At 44.0% G+C, this 21,000-nt stretch overlaps 1 protein-coding gene across 1 annotated transcript; it reads left to right on the top strand.

Moving 5' to 3' along the window:
• Window positions 1-507: 507 nt before the first annotated feature.
• Window positions 508-17,774, top strand: SAP130 (Sin3A-associated protein, 130kDa). Its single transcript, XM_009865181.1, has 18 exons — window positions 508-618; window positions 981-1,139; window positions 2,236-2,347; window positions 3,816-3,916; window positions 4,745-4,869; window positions 5,462-5,612; window positions 5,845-5,935; window positions 6,251-6,355; window positions 7,399-7,540; window positions 7,832-7,953; window positions 10,540-10,842; window positions 11,826-12,003; window positions 13,130-13,234; window positions 13,992-14,353; window positions 15,720-15,968; window positions 16,276-16,401; window positions 17,332-17,435; window positions 17,682-17,774. The coding sequence occupies exons 1-18, from the start codon at window positions 508-510 to the stop codon at window positions 17,772-17,774; spliced, it is 2,739 nt and encodes a 912-aa protein (XP_009863483.1).
• Window positions 17,775-21,000: the final 3,226 nt, after the last annotated feature.

Below are 21,000 nucleotides of genomic sequence, written 5' to 3'. Positions count from 1 at the left end.
GGTGATCGGGGGAGCAGCTTCATTTTCGGGGGGGTTATATTTGTTTTTATAGCCTGATGTTTAGAGAAATAACGCGCTAAATGAAGACTTTTTAATAGGACCTCTTTGATGTGGGACTTTATGGGGGTTACTTAAGTAATGATGTGGTTTTTCTCGTTTGAAAGAAGAAAATGAGCCAACCTTTGTTTGGAGAAGGTGTTTAGGATGGGAATGACCCCAGGTTGCCCAGCATTTTCAGCATTGGCATATGTTTAATTGTAATTTCTTTTGTTTAGACCGTTTTTGACTTCTCGTCTCTGAGCTGGGGGGTAACCAATGCAAAACCATTATCTATTTTTTCACCCTCTTCCTCACTGTTCCCTTTTTTTTTTTTTTTTGCTAGCGAGTGATGAATCTAGTCGCGACTCAGAAGTTGCTCCTAGAGAGCACGTTGGCCCTGGCAGCTCTATCCAACCTCGAGAAGAAAAACAGGAACCCGTGGTGGTTCGGCCGTACCCACAGGTTCAGATGCTGACGCAGCACCACCCTGTCCAGTCTGGTGCCCCAGTGACCGTGACAGCACCACCAGCACATCTGACTCCAGCTGTGCCACTTTCCTTTTCAGATGGACTTATGAAGGTAATGGGGAGGTTCATGATTTGTAGGGAGAGAAATGCAGTCTATACTGCAAGTGAGACTGTCGAGCAAAAATTAATTACACCAAAAACTTCCTTACTTTTGCTTCTTAAACTTTTCTTGTGTGCTTCTACTGACTGCACACTGCCTCGAGGGTTTAGCTGTTCATGTCATATACCGAGGACGTCATAGTTCCACAGCATTATTTCTAAGGGGGATAGGTTTTTATTTATTTCTTAAGAGATACGTTTCTGAAATCTTCCCTGGCATTTCCTCAGGTTTTCACCCCCTCCGAAATCATTTCTGCTTCAACATCGAGCTCTCGTTTGGAGTTTCCAACGTTTCTGTCTTTGTATTTCTTGTAGCCTCCCTTGAAGCCCACCATGCCTAGCCGGCCCATTGCTCCCGCTCCGCCCTCTACTCTCTCAGCTCCCACAAAGGTTCCTGGGCAAGTTACTGTGACCATGGAAAGCAACATACCACAGGCTCCAACAATTCCTGTGGCAACAATCAGTGGGCAACAGGTTTGGGGTGTTTTTGTTTGTTTGTTTTGCTGTGTTTGATTTTTCCTGTTCCAGCTCGCTGCATGGTCAGATCAATATTGGTGTAACTGAGGTGGGCTCTTGCAGCAGGAGAGAAGGTAGAGAGAGCAGGATTCCTCATTCAGTGGCCACCGGTTGTTGAATCGGACTCTGTTATGGCCAGGCCTTTAGAAAGCTGCTCGTGTGTTGTCATCATCCAACTGACACAGCACAGTGAGGCTGTGGCAGCAGGGCCATACCCAGAAGCTGCTGTGGTGTCTTGCCTTAAAAGCTCCTGCTGTTTCAGTATCACTTGGAGAATTCCTGGTGTAGACAAACTGCTGAGAACCATCACCGCAGTGTTCTTTACCTTTAATGGGAGCGGTTTGGAAGAGACCAGTGAACAGTTGATGGTTTTGCAGTACGTTCTTATTAAATCACTAGTGACAAAATAGGAGGGGTGGGAAATGTAGATAATGCTTTAGATCTAACTTTTGACTGCAGAGCCCATCCTTGTGATTTGAAACTACTTTGGCAGAACACTCATCACTAAACCTCTGGAGTCTCAGGGTTTTGGTGTAAAGTCCCTTTAGGTGGATTTGAGTTAAGCTGGTTAAGGATCTGCAACAGTTTCAGTGGATTTTTTTATCTTTATTCAAATCTCTGAGAAGTTCAGAATCACAGAAGAAAAATAGAATTAAGCTGTTGCAGTGTTTGCCATGTTTCCCACCATCTTCATGACTTTACTGCAGAGATGGTATGAATCTGTGCCTTGAATATCACTGGTGGCAGAAGGGCCATCTCTCAGGTTCAGGTGTGGGTGACTTCTGGCTGAGTGTCACCCATGTGCCAACCAGAACAACAGATCAGTGAAACGGATAAACGTTTCCATCTTCCACACTTGGTGTCGGCAGGCTCTGTAACTTTATGCTGTAGAGACATCTGCCTCTGTCTCCCTTCAACTTGTGCCTTTTGTACACCAAGTATTTCTACAAAATCTCTGTCTTCGGGACATAGATATGGTGATAGCATGGCTGTTAATTCTTGTCAGCACAGCTCAAAGTTTATTTTGCGTTTTGTTATTTCTTGAACTCTGCAGGGGCACCCTAGTAACTTGCATCATATCATGGCCACCAACGTGCAGATGTCTATCATCAGAAGTAGTGCTCCTGGGCCTCCGCTACACATTGGAGCTTCTCACCTACCCCGAGGTAAAGACTTTGCTGTCCTGTTCCTGCCTGCTGCCGCAGCCTCTCGGGGGAGGTGAATCTGGCCTCCTCGCTGCTTGTGCAGTTAGTGCTTCAGCAGTACGGCTGCCAGTGTGAAGAGGTGACTCCTGGCCTTTTAAGAATTATGTTGCTGTCGGTCATTTAGGGCAGGACTGTGTGACAGCATCTAAAATGCTGACAGATGCCAGCACATCTGTGACGTTAGTTCTTTGCTGTTAAAACAGTGAAAGCTTTCAAAAAAAAAAAAAAAAAACGCTGGTACAGACTGACCTGTCCTGCAAAGTGTCTTGTACGTTCTTAGTGGTGAGCGTTGCTCCCCTCTGACACTTCCGAGGTTTATTCTTGTACCCACCGGTCGCAGGATCACTCATGCAATTTTGTGCATGTTAACGTGCCATACTCTGTGCATTTGCATTTACTCTTGAGTTAAATGCTGGTGGTAACTACAGGCTCTTGTCTGCTGGAGTTTTGGTTGCTATGGCTTACCAAACAGGAGATCCACCTCTTCAAAGAAGCTCTGTGCTTGCTCCAGTCTGACTTCTGGCTGCAGTTTGACTTTGAAAAGCTTATGGGTTACGTTTCTAGTTCAACTTTAAACTGATCTGAATTCAAAGTAACTTTTTTATTCATTTTTGTATTTGATGTTATTTGGTCACTCAATAAAAATAAATTGACATTAGCAAAGACCTAATCCTCTTCTATTAGAGGAGGTGGGAGGACTGTGCAGCTTTATTTGTAGCTGAAGTAAAATGTCGTGGTGTTCCCTTGATTTGTGGGACAGCTGCCACAAACTTTATGTTGTCACTTAGTGTATGTTTTCTTTTTTCTTCCTGCTCTTTTTCTCTCAGCTTGAATATTAACTTTTGAGGTAATAATTGCAATTAGGGACATCTAGAGAAGCTGTGCAGTCTAGTCCATCAAGTAATTTCAAAGCTATTTGCCTTCTGTAGTGATATCGTATGATCAGGAGACAGTAAACAGTAGATAAATTAATCATACCGCAGGTTTAAAAGTTGGGGGGTTGTTATCCTTTTGGATTTTCTTCTGTTGCCTGTGTATCTTTCTTCTGAACTTCATCACATGCAGTGAGATTATTGCTGGTATCAGGCGACTGAATTACACATTAGCCCAGCAATCAAAATGAATTATTTCTACTGACTTCCATAGCTTGAAATAGAAAAAGATTTGTGTCTGCAGTATAAGGTTATTGTAGGGGAATGGGAAGTATCAATAAAGACAATTTAAAATAATACCTGCCTTTCCCCACGTAAGTTCATGAACCTTACGTATATTTGTTAAAAGCCTTTTAAACCAATGCTGCCTGAACTGACATACGTGTGAAATGCGCTAAAACCGGAACACCCACCAGCTGAGGTCAGAGTGTGCCTCTGCGGTACCGACGGAGCCGTTTGGGCGCAGGGTGTTCTGACGTGCTCGGTTTGTTTCCCAGGTGCGGCGGCAGCTGCAGTGATGTCCAGTTCTAAAGTAACCACAGTCCTGAGACCGGCTTCACAGTTGCCAAACGCGGCCACGGCCCAGCTTCCCCCCCCAGCCAATCCAGGCAGGTAGCGGCCGGGCAGCTCCGCGGAGCGCTGAGCACCAGCTCCCGGTTCCTCCTGGCACTTACATGAAATACTATAACCTGTAGTTGAGTTTTGACTGAGCTCAGGCTACTGGCATCTCTCTTCCAGTTCTGTTTCTTGGGTTCTGGGTTCTAATAGCAAGTAGTGAGATCGTTGCATCAGTCCTGTGGTTTTAATTCATCTGCAGACTTGGTGCCAGAAATAGGGATTTTAACTGTTTCCCAAAGTGCTTAGAATCTGGGCAGAGGATTTAGTTCAGAGATACTAAATTTTTAAAGTCTAGTGTGTTATGCTTGTGTTGATTTATTCTTACATATATGTGTTAATATAGAATTACAGAAAGAAATCGTTTTAATATGCTTCTGTATATCTCAGCTTATGTACACATAGAAGAAGATTATTGATATCCTCTCCCTATAATAGTACTAGCATTCAGTGTTAGGATAAAGGGTTAAAGATTTTTACTTTGTGATTTCAGTTAGGATTCCCATGTAATCGCCTTTGACTACTGTAGATACTTGCATCAGAGTTTCTTCTCATTCTGAAGTGAACTGACTCTTGGGTTTTATCCCTAAAGACGTTCAAGGGATCCCATCCCGTTAACATTGTTGGTTACCAATCCCTATGATGTACACGCTTTGACAACCAGATCAACTCAGGAAGTCTGGAAATGTCTTAGGATGCCAAAACTTAATGATAAGGTGTAGGAAAACCAGTTTTAGCCACGTAATTCCTAGTTATTCTCTGAACAGCAGAACTGCTTTTCTGAATATGTCTTTCTGGCTCGTTTTTATAGTCTCGTCCTCCTGTGACAACTTCCAGCACGATTCCTCCTGCTGTGGTGGCAACTGTTTCGGCCACAAGAGCTCAGTCCCCTGTGATAACCACAACAGCGGCACACGCGACGGAGTCGACCCTCAGGTAAAGACCCTTTGAAACCTACAGTGCTCTGACTTCACGGAGGCTGCGGGAAGGGGAAGCACACACGTTCATCGTCCGTACGTGATAATCCTCTAGAAGTGGGATGATACAACACAAAAATAATGATGCTTGCACGGTGCAAATGCTTTCAGTTCTGTGAATAAAAATTACTATTCAAATGTGAACTGTGGCTCCGTGTTCTGAGGAGGAAAGGCCTTAATGAACCAGCTTTGACGTCCTGCTTCCTGGAAGGCAGAGTTTCTGTTGCAGGAACTTGTGGCTAATTGGGCCCATCTCTATTTTTGAAGACACAATGGGGAAAAATAATGTGCAAATGTTGAAAAGCATCCCTGACAGTCTCTTTTACGAGCCCGTAGGAGTTATTGATAAGGCTGCCCTCCTACTTGGGTATGTAGGGCAGATGAGGGCACAACAGTGTAGTTCAAATTTCTCCCGCTGCTTCGCCACAGACTTGATGGCAGCGCTGCTTTCACAGAGGAGGAGTCCAAGGCATGATGTGTATCCCTGCCTCTTACCTTTCATATTTAGTAGCCACATGGTTACCTTCATGATTATTTTCTTTTCTCCTCAGTCGACCCACGCTGTCTATCCAGCAGCACCCGCCTTCTGCAGCTATTAGCATTCAGCGGCCTGCGCAGCCAAGGGATACGGCGACTCGGATTACACTACCCTCTCACCCAGCTATAGGAACACAGAAGCCACAGCTCCACACCATGGCTCAGGTAAACTGCAAGAAGGAGTTAAAAAAAAGAACACAAAACCCCCCAACCCCTCTTGTTTCTACTAGATGTCTCTTTTGTTTATATCTTGAGGGCTAAGATGAAATTTGGGAAAAGAGTTACTATTCGGTTAGGAATTCATGTTCTTCACAGTCAAGGCAACGGGATTGCATATTAAGTATATATTTTAAATGTATTAGTCTTTTAAATTTAAGGTTTTCTCCTCCTTTCATAGAAAACAATTTTCAGTACTGGTACTCCAGTGGCAGCAGCAACAGTGGCACCTATTTTGGCAACAAATACCATTGCTTCAGCAACCACAGCTGGTGAGTTACTCTTAATGCTATTGTGGGGTTGCTATGACTGAGGGTTTTCTTGTAGCTTTTGTTTTTCCTCCTGAAGATGGAACTTCAGTATTTTTGAGAAATTTTGGGTTTGGTGGGGGTTTTTTTGTTGTTTTGTTTTGCTATGAAGACTCTTTGTAAGTGCACCAGCAGACCGTGTGAGAGAGTTACTGGGTTCTTCAGGGAGGTTGTCTGGGTTGAGGTTTTTCCCCTCTTTATTTGTTTATCGATATACTGGCATGATAGAGCTCCACAGAAAGGTCTTGTATGGGTTGATTTGTTTTTTGTTCTCTTTAGGTTCTGTGTCTCACACCCAAGCGCCTACAAGCACCATTGTCACCATGACAATGCCCTCCCATTCTTCCCATGCTACAGCTGTCACGACCTCAAACATCCCAGTTGGTGAGTGATTTCAGTTTTAAGGCGAGTGTGTAAGTGATGCCTCCATTTTTCTGTTCCTGCTAGCAATGTCTGTGCATAATAGCGAATTCAGGGGGGGAGGGAAATCAGTTCAAGCTGGGAGAAACCCACTAACGGGTCTGCTGTGGCATGCCTTTTCTTTAATACCAGGAAGAAGTAGATGTTCTAGGAGGAGTAAGTAATAAAGTGGCTCACTACCTTAAATTTTTAGACAAATTTAGGCCTTTTTGGCATTTATATACTAGAAGTTGTAACTGCTTGGTGATTAGAAGAATATGGCACTCTCAGTTGATTTTTCTAAGTTTCTTCCTGTGCTTCTTGAGATGTTAGGTGCAGCCTAGTTGACTTTGATTAGTGTGTTCCTTTGGAGGTGAAACATTAAGGTCTAATGTTGGGAACTTTATTTATCTGGTTGTGGAATTTCCCTGAGATGTTTCCCACAGAACCATAAAAGTTTCTTTTTGTTCATCTCTATTTTCCTTCTTGTTCTTTTGAAATCTTGTAATATCTTCCCCTACTATAAATTTCCAAGGAGGAAAGTTCTATCTCCATACATCATTGTTTCCAGAGAAGCTTTTGTAGATGTTTTCTTTCTTTTCTTGGCCTCTGTGTATGCCTGTTTGCCTTGATCTTGTTTCCCTTGATCTCTGTCAAATTCTGCTTTGAGAACTTGGATGAGTTTGTGGCAGCAGTAAGGATTGGGCTGATCCAGAAAAAAAAAATTAACTTCATCTGAGCACGGGAGTAACTTACTCTGTTAGCAAGTATAGTTTATATATGCAGTTCTTACAGCTATCTATTCTGGTATAAACTGATAAAAAATGCTTCACTTCACTTATTCTTTCTGCTTATTAAGGAAACCTGTCATCGCTGTGGTTAGAAAGTCATCTTGGGATGGGGTGTGGTTTGGGGGTCAAGGAGGAAGGGCATGTTGGGGGTTTTGCCGGGAGAGTTAATCTTGCCTTTGCAGGTTTTACCAACTTTTCCTTTGACGATCAACTGATTACATGTTTGTCTTTATGCAGCTAAAGTGGTTCCTCAGCAAATCACGCATACTTCTCCCCGGATCCAGTCAGATTACACAGCAGAGAGGAGTAATCTCATACCCCTCTCTAGTCACCGGGCGTCTCCAAACCCTGTAGCCATGGAAACCAGAAATGACAACAGGTGGGGAAATAACGGCTGGATGAATGACAGTGTGTGTGTCAGTAGGTTTGGAGTTTTGCTGCTTTTCTGGGTTCTGATATTGGAAATAATGGGGACTTGATATGCAGGAAGTAATGTGGGTTTGTAGTGGTGAGGATTTGATAAGACTTGAATTAATCGTGATAGCTGAGATGCTCAACAGCTTATGACCGATGAGATTACAAAACTCGGGGAGCGGCCCAAAGGCAGGGGTTGACGCTAAACTGTTGAAGTGGTGTGTTGTGTAAGACTTGCTGTCTCTGATGCCTGTAGGCAGTCGGTGCCGGTCCAGTTCCAGTATTTCTTGCCAACGTACCCGCCCTCTGCCTACCCTCTGACTGCGCACACCTACACCCCCATCACCAGCTCCGTGTCCACCATTCGCCAGTACCCAGGTAAGATGGGGTTCAGGGCAAGCGGGCTCTGGCGCGTTGCTCTGCAGGTGGCTCACACGTGAGCTCTTGTGAGGGGTAAAGCTGAGAGGCTTTTGTGATTTATCCCAAAAAGTCTTTATGGCTTGAGGGGGCAATACCTGTGGGCAAGAACTATTTCAGAGACCTACTAAATGCAGCTACTACCATTTTTCTCAGGAGTTTCACATTTGATATCCAAGGGTTTGCACCTCTAGAAGATTTTGATTTTACAAATCAAAACAGTTCAACTCCTTCAAACCACACCAGCTCTTTGATGCATCTTCATTCCCTGGTGTTCTGACAAGCCCCTTTTAATCTCTTTCCACAGGAGTGTACAGTTTGAGAGAGAAACCTGAACCAAAAATGTTAAAAATAAGCTGCATTGCACAGTTCTGCATTAGTGTTCCTTTTAAAAGAATGGAGCAATTAAGGTGTTTGAAGTGTTGTTGTAATTTTGCAGACAGTCAAAAAATGATGCGTAATGTGAGCCCACGTCAACCCAAACTTATGTCATTCTCTGTAAAAAAAGTTTGGAGTACTTTTACCTTTCTTGAGCATTCTCTTGAAATGGGATACTTTCTATAATCCAAACAAAAGCATGATTTGGATTTTCATGGAATATCTGTATCTGCTGGCAGCAAGTTACCCGCGAGCAGCATAGAGACAGTTCGAAGAACTTGGAGGTGGCAGAGCCCACGTGCTGCGTGGGACACTGCGCACGGGGAATTGCTGAGTTACTGGGGCCCGGTCTTTTTGTCACTGAAATTCCAGTGAAAAGTTGCAAGTCTTGACTATAGCATCAGGCTTTGAGATGGGCTCGAAGCTGATTAAATGACTTGCAAAAGGGACAAGTGAGCTTCTTTTTTTCCTTGGCTTAAGGGTTTAAAGGAGACGGTGCAGGGGAGTGGTGGTGCTTCGTGTTGGCAGCTGTGGTTGAGGAGTAGTTGTCCCTGACAGAATATGATTAGAGTTCCAGTTTGGGTAGTGTATTGGGGTGATGGTAGGCTAATGCTAATTTTTAAAAAAGCAGATGTAGGTTCTTCAGCATGAGGTCATGGCCAGAGACATTTTTTTTTTGTTGTTAAATTGACTTGAAGCATCAGTTGAAGGTACTTGTTATGGCAGTGACTGGTGACAACTCAAAGTAGAGGCTTCAGGGTACCAGGAGGGACATGTGCCTTGCTGAGCACAGCCACGCAGGGGCTTGGATAACAGGACAGAGGGGACTTGTTAAAAGATCATTGAAAAAAGGAGAGTTAATGCAGAGTTTTGAGGAAGAATGCTGGCTTTCTCTTTCCAAACACTGCTTGTGTTTCACGTAGTCTCCCAAAAGGATTTTGTTGGATAGAAAGTTCTGCAACAAGAATGCAAGAAAGTTCCACAACAAGGTGTCCCACTATGACAACTAACATGCCCTATTTTATGCAGAATCCATTTTCAGGGATCTAGCTGACTGATTTCAGGTTTTTGACGGCTGTTTTTAGAGTGTCTTGTCAGCACAAGAACTTGATGGAAATCCTGTGACAATGACAAAACCAGCTTGTTCTGCGATGAAAGGGCTCTCCTTTGTTAGCAAGCAAGGCCATTGTTGGCAAGTTCACACTTGAATTCTGTGTGTGGCTGCAGAAATTGTGGTACTGTTCTGTAAAGACTAGAAATCTGGAGATCGGAAGCTGCAGGTAGTCTTACAGCGCAGTTCAGTGCTGCCTGTAATATGCAGTATAGCGGATCTTGAAAGATCAAATCATAGTTACTTGTAGCTGTAAGTTCAAATAAATTATCTGAATCTCTTAGAAGAGGTGCTTCATTGGTAACATTGTTCTGCCATAAAAAAGGTTGCGTGTTCATTTGAGCTGTTGTATCCAGCCTGTAATTGCAAGCCCTGTTCTGAGCCAGATAAGATTGTACTCAACTTCAGAACAGTTCGTTCAGTTGCAGTAAAGAAAGCTTTTATTATTATTATATGGCTGGGGAAGGTAAGTCCTGCTTTTAAGGCACTTACACTTGAATTTCCACTCTGTCTGCTTGCTTTTGTACACTCAGACGTTGGAGGTTTTCAGTTGATGTAATGATAAGCTCTGTGGCAATACTATCTTTTGAAAGGAAAAAGCTTAGGCTTCTAGTTCATGGGGTTTTTGGGGGGTTGCTTTTTTTTTTTGTCAGCAGGGAAAAGTTCCAAGTGTTGGTACTTAGAAGCACTGTAAAATAAGATAGTGGGGAAAAATAGAGCATAGCTTTCTGAGAGTGGAAGCTGGGTACAGAAATGTAGTTTGAATCTAACTAAAAGTAGAGTTAAGCTCGATCTTTTCTCTCTTGTTGGAATTTGAAAGAGAAAATGGAACAGAAATACACACTAATGTTTAATTCTTCTGGCAGACAATCGGGCCTCTCCATTCTCAATTTTACTGCTGCAGCAAGCAGGCCAGCAAATTAATTTTTCAAAGCAAAATAGTCTTTGAAAGTAAGTGGTTGAGTGAGAGGCGCTGTGAGGTGGGGGGAAACGGAGGCAACCCGCTGGGTCAGTGTGACAAGGTAACTGTGTGACGAGGTATCTGTTGCTGCTCCCAGTTTCAGCTCAGGCGCCCAACTCGGCCATCACGGCTCAGACCGGTGTCGGAGTGGCCTCCACTGTCCACCTCAACCCCATGCAGCTGATGACCGTTGACGCCTCTCACGCCCGCCACATCCAGGGCATCCAGCCGGCGCCCATCAGCACCCAGGGCATCCAGCCGGCACCAATTGGCGCCCAGGGCATCCAGCCGGCACCGATCGGGACACAAGGGCTCCACCCTGCCGCACCAATCGGCACGCCGGGGCTGCAGCCGGCACCAATCAGTGCTCAGCAGCCACAAGCCGACACCAAGACTTCAGGTACGAGCAAAGCCCGTGGTTTGGACCCAGTCAGGGCAGCGGAACTCCTGTCCTCGTTTGGCTTTTCTTCTTTTGCACTCATTAATGATCTTGTTATAGTCCAGCAGTGGACCCTAAATACATTCACACACATTCTTCCAGCAAATGTTTTACCTATTCGTTCCTTTATTTATTTTTTTAAGTGTACTGAGTGGAGCGTGCGGATGGCCTTGAATGGGTTACTTCAGTGAGAAAGACTGGTAGTGCCTGAGCTCAAACAATTCTCTTCAGTCAGGCCTTGTGGGAAAACTCACAAGTAAATGATGTTCTCTGAACTGTTCTGGCTACGCCTTAGATCACAGTAGCCATTAAAATACGGCCAGGTACTTTCAGCAGTTGGGAACCTAATCTCGGTCTCTTGATAGAAACCCTCTATCATTAAAAGTGATTGGTCTGATGAAACCCCAAAAACTTACTGAAGAAATGGGATATGGTGACTGAAAGAATATGCTGTTGTGAAGCTGGCAATCATATTGCACAGTACTTCTAACTAAATGCTCTCCATCAGTTAGTTCACCAAACAGCCTTTGGCAGGTCGGAACATGAGCACAGCTGATGGCACTTACTTGCATGTGGCAGGTATTGCCACATAGACTCTACCAGGAACGTTATTCTGCTGACCCAGTTGTGTTGATGATCTCCCTACCGATTTGTGCATTCTCCATTTCTTCTGGAAAAGATAATTTCCCTAGCAGCAGTTGTTAGGCAGGAGGTAGTTTCCATCTTCACTGTAGACAGTTCAGTTCTTGGATTGCTTGGCACAAAGATATCACTTACAAAATAGTCTGAAAGCACCGCAGTTACAGACTGAGGGAGTCGAGGGGCTGTGGACAACACGTGCACTGCAAACACCTGCCTGGTCGTCAACTATCCTTCAGTAACTGCCGCTTTTTCCTCTCTGTATCTGTTCTTTTCTCTGCTGTGTCAACATCCATCCCTCCCAGCAGTAGTCTTGGCAGATGGAGCCACCATTGTAGCCAATCCTATTAGCAACACGTTCAACACGGCTTCTGCAGCCACTACAGTTGTGCAAACCCACAGCCAGAGCGCCAGTGCCAGTGCCCCAGCCCAGGGCTCTTCCCCACGCCCGAGCATCCTCCGGAAGAAACCGACCACAGATGGGTGAGTAGAATTGGAAGTGACACGGGAACGATGCTTCTCTGCGCTCTAGCCCAGCTAAATGGAATCATTTCAGTGGAGATAAGAAAAGTTCTAGCAGGTTATTCAGTCAGCAGCAATTGTGTGTGACCTGCTGATGTGAAGTGCACTTCTTTTCCTCACCAGGGTAGGATATAGTTTTTCTCTTACTGTCAGTAATAAAATGAGGACTGTTTGTCTCCTAGCTCTTGAAAGTGACCTTTTGAGGGAAAGTGGGTTTGAGGCTTTCTTGCTTAGTGTAATAAAACCAAAGAATTCATAATCTACTAAAATTAGAATTCTGTGCTTTGTCTTCAGTGCTTTTCTTGGAAGAGTATGTGGATGAGTATAAAGGATAGGATTAGTACCCTGCTGTGAAATCTGATTAGGAAAAGGGGAGGCAGTAACTTAAAAGTATTTTATATTGTCTGTCTAATTTTAAATGCCTGAATAAAGAAGCAAGAGTCAGCTGTAGAATTAACAATGCATTTCCTCCTGACTAATGACTGAAAAGATTTGGAACTGATGTGTCCTATGAGACTAAAACTGCATGTTTTTCTTATTTGGGTGGAAACCTTTTTTAAGGCAGAGAAGCTAGAGGCTGTGAAGCTGAAACGGGAATTAAAGAAGCAGAGGTAGATGACTAAAGAATGTTTCCATTTGAGAGGCTGATTATTCTGGACAACAATTCAACTTCTAGCCCCACGGGAAGACTGAGTAGTCTCTGAAATACTTCTCTATATTCAGCCCTGTGCTGCCTAACGTCCACATTCAGGGCTTGAAGTCTTGGAGTCAGGTTTTGACACAGTCTAGTCCAACTAAAAGAAGCAGATGCTAGTCTGAGCACTGTTTAGTTCCAGATGATTTGGTCAGTCTCGAAATAGCAGCGGAGGAAGGTGGCATGGCCAAACCTCCCTTGGAGCCTGGCGGTCTCAGTAAGACGCTCTCACTGGCAGGATGAGGGTGAAGCTGGCACTCTTGGAGAAGCCCTAAAAGGGGGTGAGACTAGGCCAGAGCTACTAATCTTTGATCTTTACAGAGAATAAAACCGAACATTGATTTGAAAAGGAGGGAAGTGGGAATCTTAGATCTGTCTGTCGGTCTCTCACAGGCTGGCAGTCCGGAAAAGCTTAATTCCACCTCAGCCGCCTGAAGTAGCCAGCACGCGTGTCGAGAGTACCATGCGAAGCACATCTGGATCGCCAAGGCCTGCTGGGTAAGACTGTAGGAAACAACCAGCTGCATCATAATAGCTTCATTGTATTTGTTTGATTTGTATTCTTCGGCTATCGGAGCATTTTTCCTTTCTTTTGGGAAACTTCATCTATTTTGAATTTGTCAGTGTGATGACTTTGAACAGACTTGACTAGTTCTGCTGCCGGGAAGCTGAGGCAGTAGCGTTTTAAAAAAGACGTGGTTATGGGCTTTCATAGAAACAAACAAAACCCTCTGCTATTTTAAAGGATAGGCCTCGAAACTTTTTTCTGTAGTGCTTGGAAATCAATGCCGAGGAAAGGTAAATGGAGCTTCTACCCTGCTTCCGTTGAGTTTGGTGGCTTTACAATTTATTGGTTTATAACTGTTAGCCACCGTGGGAGCTCTTGCAAACAGAGGATGGGGCGTAGTGCAGCTTTGGGTAAAAGTTCCTTTTGTCTGCATTGTGAAACGGCCTTGGTCCTTTTACGAGTGTTTCAAAGTTACCTGGAATTAGTCATGAGACTTGCTAGTTACAGTCAGTGGAAGAAAATAGCATCTGTAATAAACACAAAGGATGAGAAAGGGAGCGGAGGAGGAAATGCTGCTGAGATGACACCTTGTTCTGATGTTAAACACATTACTGAGCCAGGTGTTCCTTGCGGGTACAGGAAAAACTGGATAGTCTGAATCCAGCCGGGCTCGTTCACTTTGTGCTGGGTGGTCATGACTGAGATGCAGTTAACTTCAGCTTGTTTTGCTTTCTTCTAATGTTACAGAGCCAAGCCAAAACCTGAAATTCACGTGTCCATGGCCACTCCTGTCACTGTGTCCATGGAGGCCGTGTCTAATCAAGGCAGCGAGCAGCCCACCATTGCGGTCCCTCCGACCTCCCAGCAGCCCCCCTCCGCCATTCCAACAATCATCGCAGCAGCCAGCCCCACGTCGCAGCCCGCAGCAGCGCTCTCCACCATTCCAGGAGCTGTCCCGGCTGCTCCACCAACTTCTACTGCAATTGTGGCAGCACCTGCTCCACCATCAACGATGAGCGGTGCCCTCTCAGCAGTGCTGGGTCCTGCGGTACCAGAGATAAAAATCAAAGAGGAAGTGGAGCCTATGGATATAATGCGGCCAGTATCTGGTAGGTGGTTGCTAATCATCAGGTTGCTTCTTTTGTTGTTGAGGCAGCAGAGAAATTAGGATTTCAACACATTCAACCTGAAAATGAGACATCTCTTTCATGGTGGCACAGAACACTAGTCAAAGGGTTCCCTCTATGCCTTGTTACTCATAAAGTTCTTTGCCTTCTGCCTAATCTTCAGTGAAATCACTTGTTACTGTGACTGCTTTGTTCATGTTTGAATGATTCAATTCCAAAGAGCCCGTCTGAGTGGCTTGCTTAAAACACCCATACTCAGCAACAGTACCAATACGTTGTGGATCAGTTAATTTCAGTTTTCTCATGAGTCCTACTGTTCAGGTCCAAGGGCTTTTCTTGTATGTGAACAACTTCATAGGGCTCTCCTGTGATTCATGGATATTTTTCCCTAAAACTTTTTAAAATACTTAGTGTATTGCCTTACTTGTCCAGCTTAGGCGTAGTTGCTATCAGGTGGCACAATCAGTAAAATTCAGATCTTTATGGGTCTCAAGTCAGGCACTATACAGTGGCAAAATGATATGAATGCATCCCACATTCATGAGTATCTGAGTTCTGGTTTTGTTGTAGTTTTTTTCACTCTGTAAAGGTTTGTGTTGTCCTGTGATGGACAAAGGTGCTTGCTACCGTTATTTCTGGAGCAAAGACAAATATCATTAAGCTTTTCAGGGTTCTTTTGGCTCTTACTGGCGATCACGAGTATGCCAAATTGTCAGATCTCATCCCAGAATTTTTTTTCTGTGGCCTTAGTCATGGCTGATTGAGCTTTTCCCTTGGAACAACAAGGTGAGTTCCCTCAAGCTCCCCACTGCTCTGGTGCCCACTTCAGAGGTGTGTGGATGAGTGCCGTAACCTACTGCTGGGGTGCTGCTGACTTGGCAGTACAAGTAGACTCTTGCAAGTACTGCAGTCCCAATTTGATTGCCTCTGACTGCCTGCATACACTAGGAGAGGAAAGGGACTTGCTTGCTGTTGACTATAATCCATGCTGACAAACATACAAAGATACCTTTTTTTAAGGTAGCACGAGACAGATGTTAGCTTAGATTCCTTTTTGTAGCATCAAACTAATATAAGCTTCAAATATGAGGGAACTGAGGGACAGTGGTCTCTTCTTTATGCTTTTGTATGTGAGACACTAAAGATCTTAGTGCACAGATTTGTCCTGGCAGTTGCTGCTGGCTTAATACCTGCACTTCAGCTCTGTACCTGTGGATCTTGTACGCTTCATATTCCTCGCAGTGTGCTGAAATAGGAATTACTGCTGGAGGCAGTGTCCAAACGGTGTTAATGTGTTACCTTTACACTGCTGATGGTTTGGGTTCTTTTCCTCTTTCCTTTCTCTCAGCAGTCCCTCCTTTGACTACAAGTACCGTGTCTCCGTCTTTGGCGTTGCTGACAAATAACCTTTCAATGCCTCCAAGTGATTTGCCACCTGGTGCCTCCCCGAGGAAGAAACCCCGTAAGCAGCAGCATGTCATCTCCACAGAGGAAGGGGACATGATGGAAACCAATAGCACTGATGATGAGAAATCCACTGCCAAAAGCTTGCTGGTGAAAGCAGAAAAGCGAAAGTCTCCTCCTAAGGAGTATATAGGTAATGTCATCTCTGATGGTTTTTTCTCTGTTCAAGTGTCTGTATTTTCTCTTCTGTTTGTTTCCCGGAGAAGGTGCTCTGTCATTCTCCTGCTTCCTGAACATTAATAATACAGAATCCAAGTTATCTGTTCCTCAACACGTTCTGTGTAGCGAAGTTCAGGGAAAATGACCTTTCTCAGCACATAGGGCATCGTGTTGTATGAGGCTGTGGTTACTATCTTCTGCTGGAGTCACCGTGTCACACCAATCTCCTACTTTCACCTACTTAGTGATAGTAATGCCGTTCTCCCTGGATCCTTTTCTAGATGAGGAAGGTGTAAGGTATGTCCCTGTGCGTCCAAGGCCACCTATCACATTGCTCCGTCATTATCGCAATCCTTGGAAAGCTGCTTACCACCACTTCCAGAGATACAGCGATGTCCGGGTAAAAGGTCAGTCCCCTTCTTGAAGTTTGACAGTTTCATTTATCTGGACTGAACTGCTTCAGTGTTACCCATTCAGCGTGTCTTGGAGCATCCTTAGCTAGCTGGTGTTGGATAAACAGCCCCACAAAAAGGCTTTGATTGCAAGTTGGAAAACAAGGCTTGGTCAAGTCAGCTAATGACTTTGATTAGCTAGATATTGCTTAAATCTCTTCCCTTCTCAAGATAAAGGAGGAAAGAGAGGAAGGACACTACAAAGAATTAGTTATAATTTTGTAAAAGAGAAAATGGTATGGTTATTGAGAAATTTATTTCTGTACAGGGACAGAAATTTACTAAAGAAAGTAATTCTTAAAGCAGTGACGTGCTGTAGTGATACAGTTTTCTGATTTTCTTACAATCTAACAAACTTGCCAGTTTAATCAAAAACTTTCTAGAATTAGCATAGCTGGTCTTGTCGACGAACAAATAGGCTTTTAAAGATTATATTTTTTTGTAATGTTGAGAAAAATAAAGATCAGATGAGGGTGGGGTGTGCTTTTCAGCCAATACCTTAGAAATTTTTAAGCAGATCAGATTTTCACCACCGTGTAAAAGTATCGAGGAGGGAGTAGATATGTATTTCAGTGGTAAAGGATGGACCCTTTACTTTTCCATGCAGGGTATTTGAAATGCTGAGCACTGCATTGTTTAAATGGGGAAGTAATGGGATATAATATGATTTTTCTACAAATCCAGGTAACCTGTTGCTAAGCAAGAGCAGCAGGCAGATAGGTGGCAGATGGTTACCTGCTTTCCTGTCTCAATCAAAATATTGCTCATTCTTGTTTATTAGGATGTACTGAGAACAGTATTTGAGTTCATGCTTTTGTTTGAGAAGAGATGCCTGGCGAAATCGTGAAATTTGAGTAACACATCTTTTGTGTTTCCTGGTGACAGAAGAGAAGAAGGCCATGCTGCAGGAGATTGCCAATCAGAAGGGTGTATCCTGTCGCGCACAAGGATGGAAGGTCCATCTCTGCGCGGCACAGCTACTACAGCTGGTAGGTGACAGGAGCTTGCCAGCTTCCTGTGACGTGGGGGAACACGGAGTTGCGTGAGACAGGAGGATGTTTTTACAGACTCAGTACGTGGTCCTCTGACACTGGGATACTGTAGAGGAGCTGGTGTGTAGCGCCCAACGGGAGTGGGACATGCTTTCCCCTTTCTCAGGAATGTGGCTTAAGTGGCTTGGAAACTTAAGAGTGTTGATTTTGATCCAGACATAAGAGCTGATGTATTTTGTACAGATGATCAAAATTGGCAACTCCCTCCTGCTGATGCACAGGTCTGAAGAAGCGTCTGTTTGGGATGGTGCGGCTGATCTGAGGAGGCAGCACTGATCCACATTCCTGGATGCTTCTGTTTCAGGTTGGGGGTGAGGTAGGTGCTCTGCATTCTAGCACCAAACTCCCCAAAACCTCTGCATTCCTGGAATAGTATTGTGAGAAACAGGGGAAACAGTTCTGGTTAGGATCCATGTTTGTTCAGAAGTGGAGCCATCCTGTAAATAGGACTTTAGTAAGAATGATAGTGCCACACTCTCCGTCAAGAGGCTCCATCTTCTGAATTACTAACATGAGCAGCTGAGAGGGGAACGGATTGTTGTCTTCTCTGTGTAGCTTTCTTCGTGTGGGCGAACGTTTTCTGGCCTAGCAGTGAACCTTCTCAGGAAGTGCTCATGTCTTTTAGACAAACCTGGAGCACGATGTGTACGAGAGGCTGACCGCCCTGCAGGAGGGACTCATTCCGAAGAAGAAGGCAGCGACCGACGACGACCTGCATCGAATCAATGAACTGATACAGGTGCGTTCCTGGGGCTCTCAACCCAGCAGAACTGCTTTCCCCTTAATTGCAAAACATGTTGCTGTAGTTAGCAAGAGCTAAAGCTGGCTTAAAAAAAACCCCACACAGTCGTATCTCCTGTGTTTCCAGTGTTATTAGTTAGGAGGGCGTTAGGAAAAAGTACACTGATGGCTTAGACTAGACGGTGTGCGGTGAATGACAATGGTGTTTCGTTTCAGGGGAACATGCAGAGGTGTAAACTTGTAATGGATCAAATCAATGAGGCTCGAGACTCCATGCTAAAGGTCTTGGATCACAAGGATCGTGTTTTGAAGCTTCTAAACAAGAATGGAACTGTCAAGAAAGTGTCCAAATTAAAGCGGAAAGAGAAGGTCTAAAGCCAGAATAATGACTCTGGAAATGGAGAACATGTACAGAATGGAGTTGAACCTTTTTGTAGTTTGGGTTTATTTTTAAGCAGAGCATCTGAATAAAAGGATGAGTTTAGGGAACAGATGGACGTGTGAAGCCTGGTGACCTGAAGGGATTGTCACTGATCTGTCATAATGAACAAAGATTTCTCTCAGGCTCAGCCCTTTTTAAAGTCTTTCCAGTCCTATTCGTTTAACCCTCCTGATGTGTCAGTGCCTACTAATTGGAACTAGTGGTGCAATGCGTGGTTGGACAGTGTTCTGTTCTGCAGCTGAGGGGTAAATCTACACGGGGTGTGTATACACCTGGAACACGGGAGGCTCTGCAGGGGATGCCAGGAGGCTGACGTACAGGTGTTGACCCAGGCAGCAGTCATGCTTGAAAGCACTGAAAATGACACCGCTTTCAGTTACCCCATTCAGTTCTTGTTATTCTGACTTTCCAGTGTCCGAAGTAGCCTTTTTAAACCAGTGCCACTGCACTAGGAGATCTCCCACATCCAGAATCTCCAATGGCTCAGAAGTCCTAGCTATCATTTTAAAGGAAAAAATTAAAAAAAAAAAGTGGGGGGAAATCATTTCAAAGTGGTTTTGTAGTGTCTGTGTGCGCGTCTATGTTGGTGCTCTGGGATACTTGTTTTGAAGCACCTCTTGCAACAGAGGACTTCCCATAGCTGGTGTAATGTTAATTGTATGTACCACACACATCCTGAAAACATTAATAAAGGACTTGGAGGTTTTTGTATGTGAGCCGTTTGTTTACCTTTCTACTACTGAAACTATTTGACCTGTAAACTCAAAAACAAGTTAAAGCCTTGGAAGAAGCCTTTTCAGGAGAAGAAACAATGTTGGTAAGTAGTTAGCCTCTTGTGCTGCAGAGGGAAGGATAACTTAATTCATGTTTCAGCTCCTAAAGATGCAATGTGGATTGCTCCCCATGCACTTTTGCACTTAACCTTAATTTTTTTGAAATTGGCTCATTTTTAGTTTCCTCAGCAGGAGGCTTCGGTTTTATGAACTAATTCTAAGAATATACTTTTTTTTTTCCTCATCCAGTTACAGGGTTGTTATGTGACTTTATTCAGAACCGAGTTCTTTCAGAAGTTAGATGAAGGGGAAAATGGTATTTAATTCTTTATTTCTGATTTATTTTTTTTTAACTAGAGGAGTAAGTAGGATGTCCACATTCACACCATTCTTGTGGTTTTTAACACATGCAAACCAAATTAATTTCAGATTTGGATGGCATTCTCATTTTCACATTAGGTTTATTTTACTTAAAAACTTTTTCATTGTAAGATACAATTCTAGTATAATAGTACTGTAACTTTGGTAACAGGAAGGTTATGATAACTGTTTGCTAATTTCCTTGGCCAGAAGAGAGAAAACATCAAAATATCCCTGCATTTTTACAAGCCCAAAAGGAGTGTGTGTGTGTGTATACACGTGTATGTTGAAGTGCACGAGACTGTGGCTCAGTACAAATTAAAATGCAAGAGGCAAGACCTGAAAAGGTGGGAATCGAGTAACTGTGGCTTATCACCTTGTCTTTCTTGTGCAGCAGGAACAGAACTGCACAACTGGTCAAGTGTTTGATATTTTCATGATAACGAAGCACTCACACCACCAACAGTCCCGGTTTCTAAGGACTCTGCAAGAAGCTCATGCTCATAAAGTTGCCTTTTTTTAGGGCTGAGACCTGTTTTGCATTGTTGACAAAGAACTGTTGGATTAAAGCCAAGGCATTAACCAGCAAAGGGTGAGGTATTTTGGGGGGAAGGGAAGGATTCTTTCAAGGACTGCAGAAGTTAAAAACTTGTTTTTAATCTGTCCTTCTAGGCTACTCTCATCTGATTCTTTGGAAAGATGCTTGTAGTAACCTCAGTTGTTCAAAAGCTGATACTCAAGACTATCCCCCTGGCTAAAACAATCACGCCATGCCATAATTTTCGGATAGTAAGTTCAGCATTGTCCAAGTGCTGCAGAAACCACATTAGATTCTGTAGGAAAAGGTAAGATCCACTGACATTCAACTGGATTTCTCAGACTCATGTTTTCTGGCCTCTTATTTATTTTTTTACACTTAGATCAGGACTGCTCTACAGCAATTTCATTTTACAAGCCTAAAATGCCATGCCAGTTTGTCCCTGGAGGCTGGATGTGTAGCATGCTCGTACTGGGGTCTGCACAGTCTGTTCCTCAGTGGGAAATCAGGCAGCAGCAGCGTGTAGCTGTCCCTACACTGCGGTCACCTCGTACAGCCAGAACACCCTGACTTTCACAGTAACCCTCAGCCCAGAGACTTAACTACTTGAAACAACCGGCTGGGAGCGCAGCCTCTCCTCTGGGAGCG

This window comes from Apaloderma vittatum, unplaced genomic scaffold (assembly GCF_000703405.1).
Source record: "Apaloderma vittatum isolate BGI_N311 unplaced genomic scaffold, ASM70340v1 scaffold42232, whole genome shotgun sequence".
Lineage (NCBI taxonomy): Eukaryota > Metazoa > Chordata > Aves > Trogoniformes > Trogonidae > Apaloderma > Apaloderma vittatum.
This window is presented reverse-complemented; position numbering and strand designations above follow the sequence as displayed.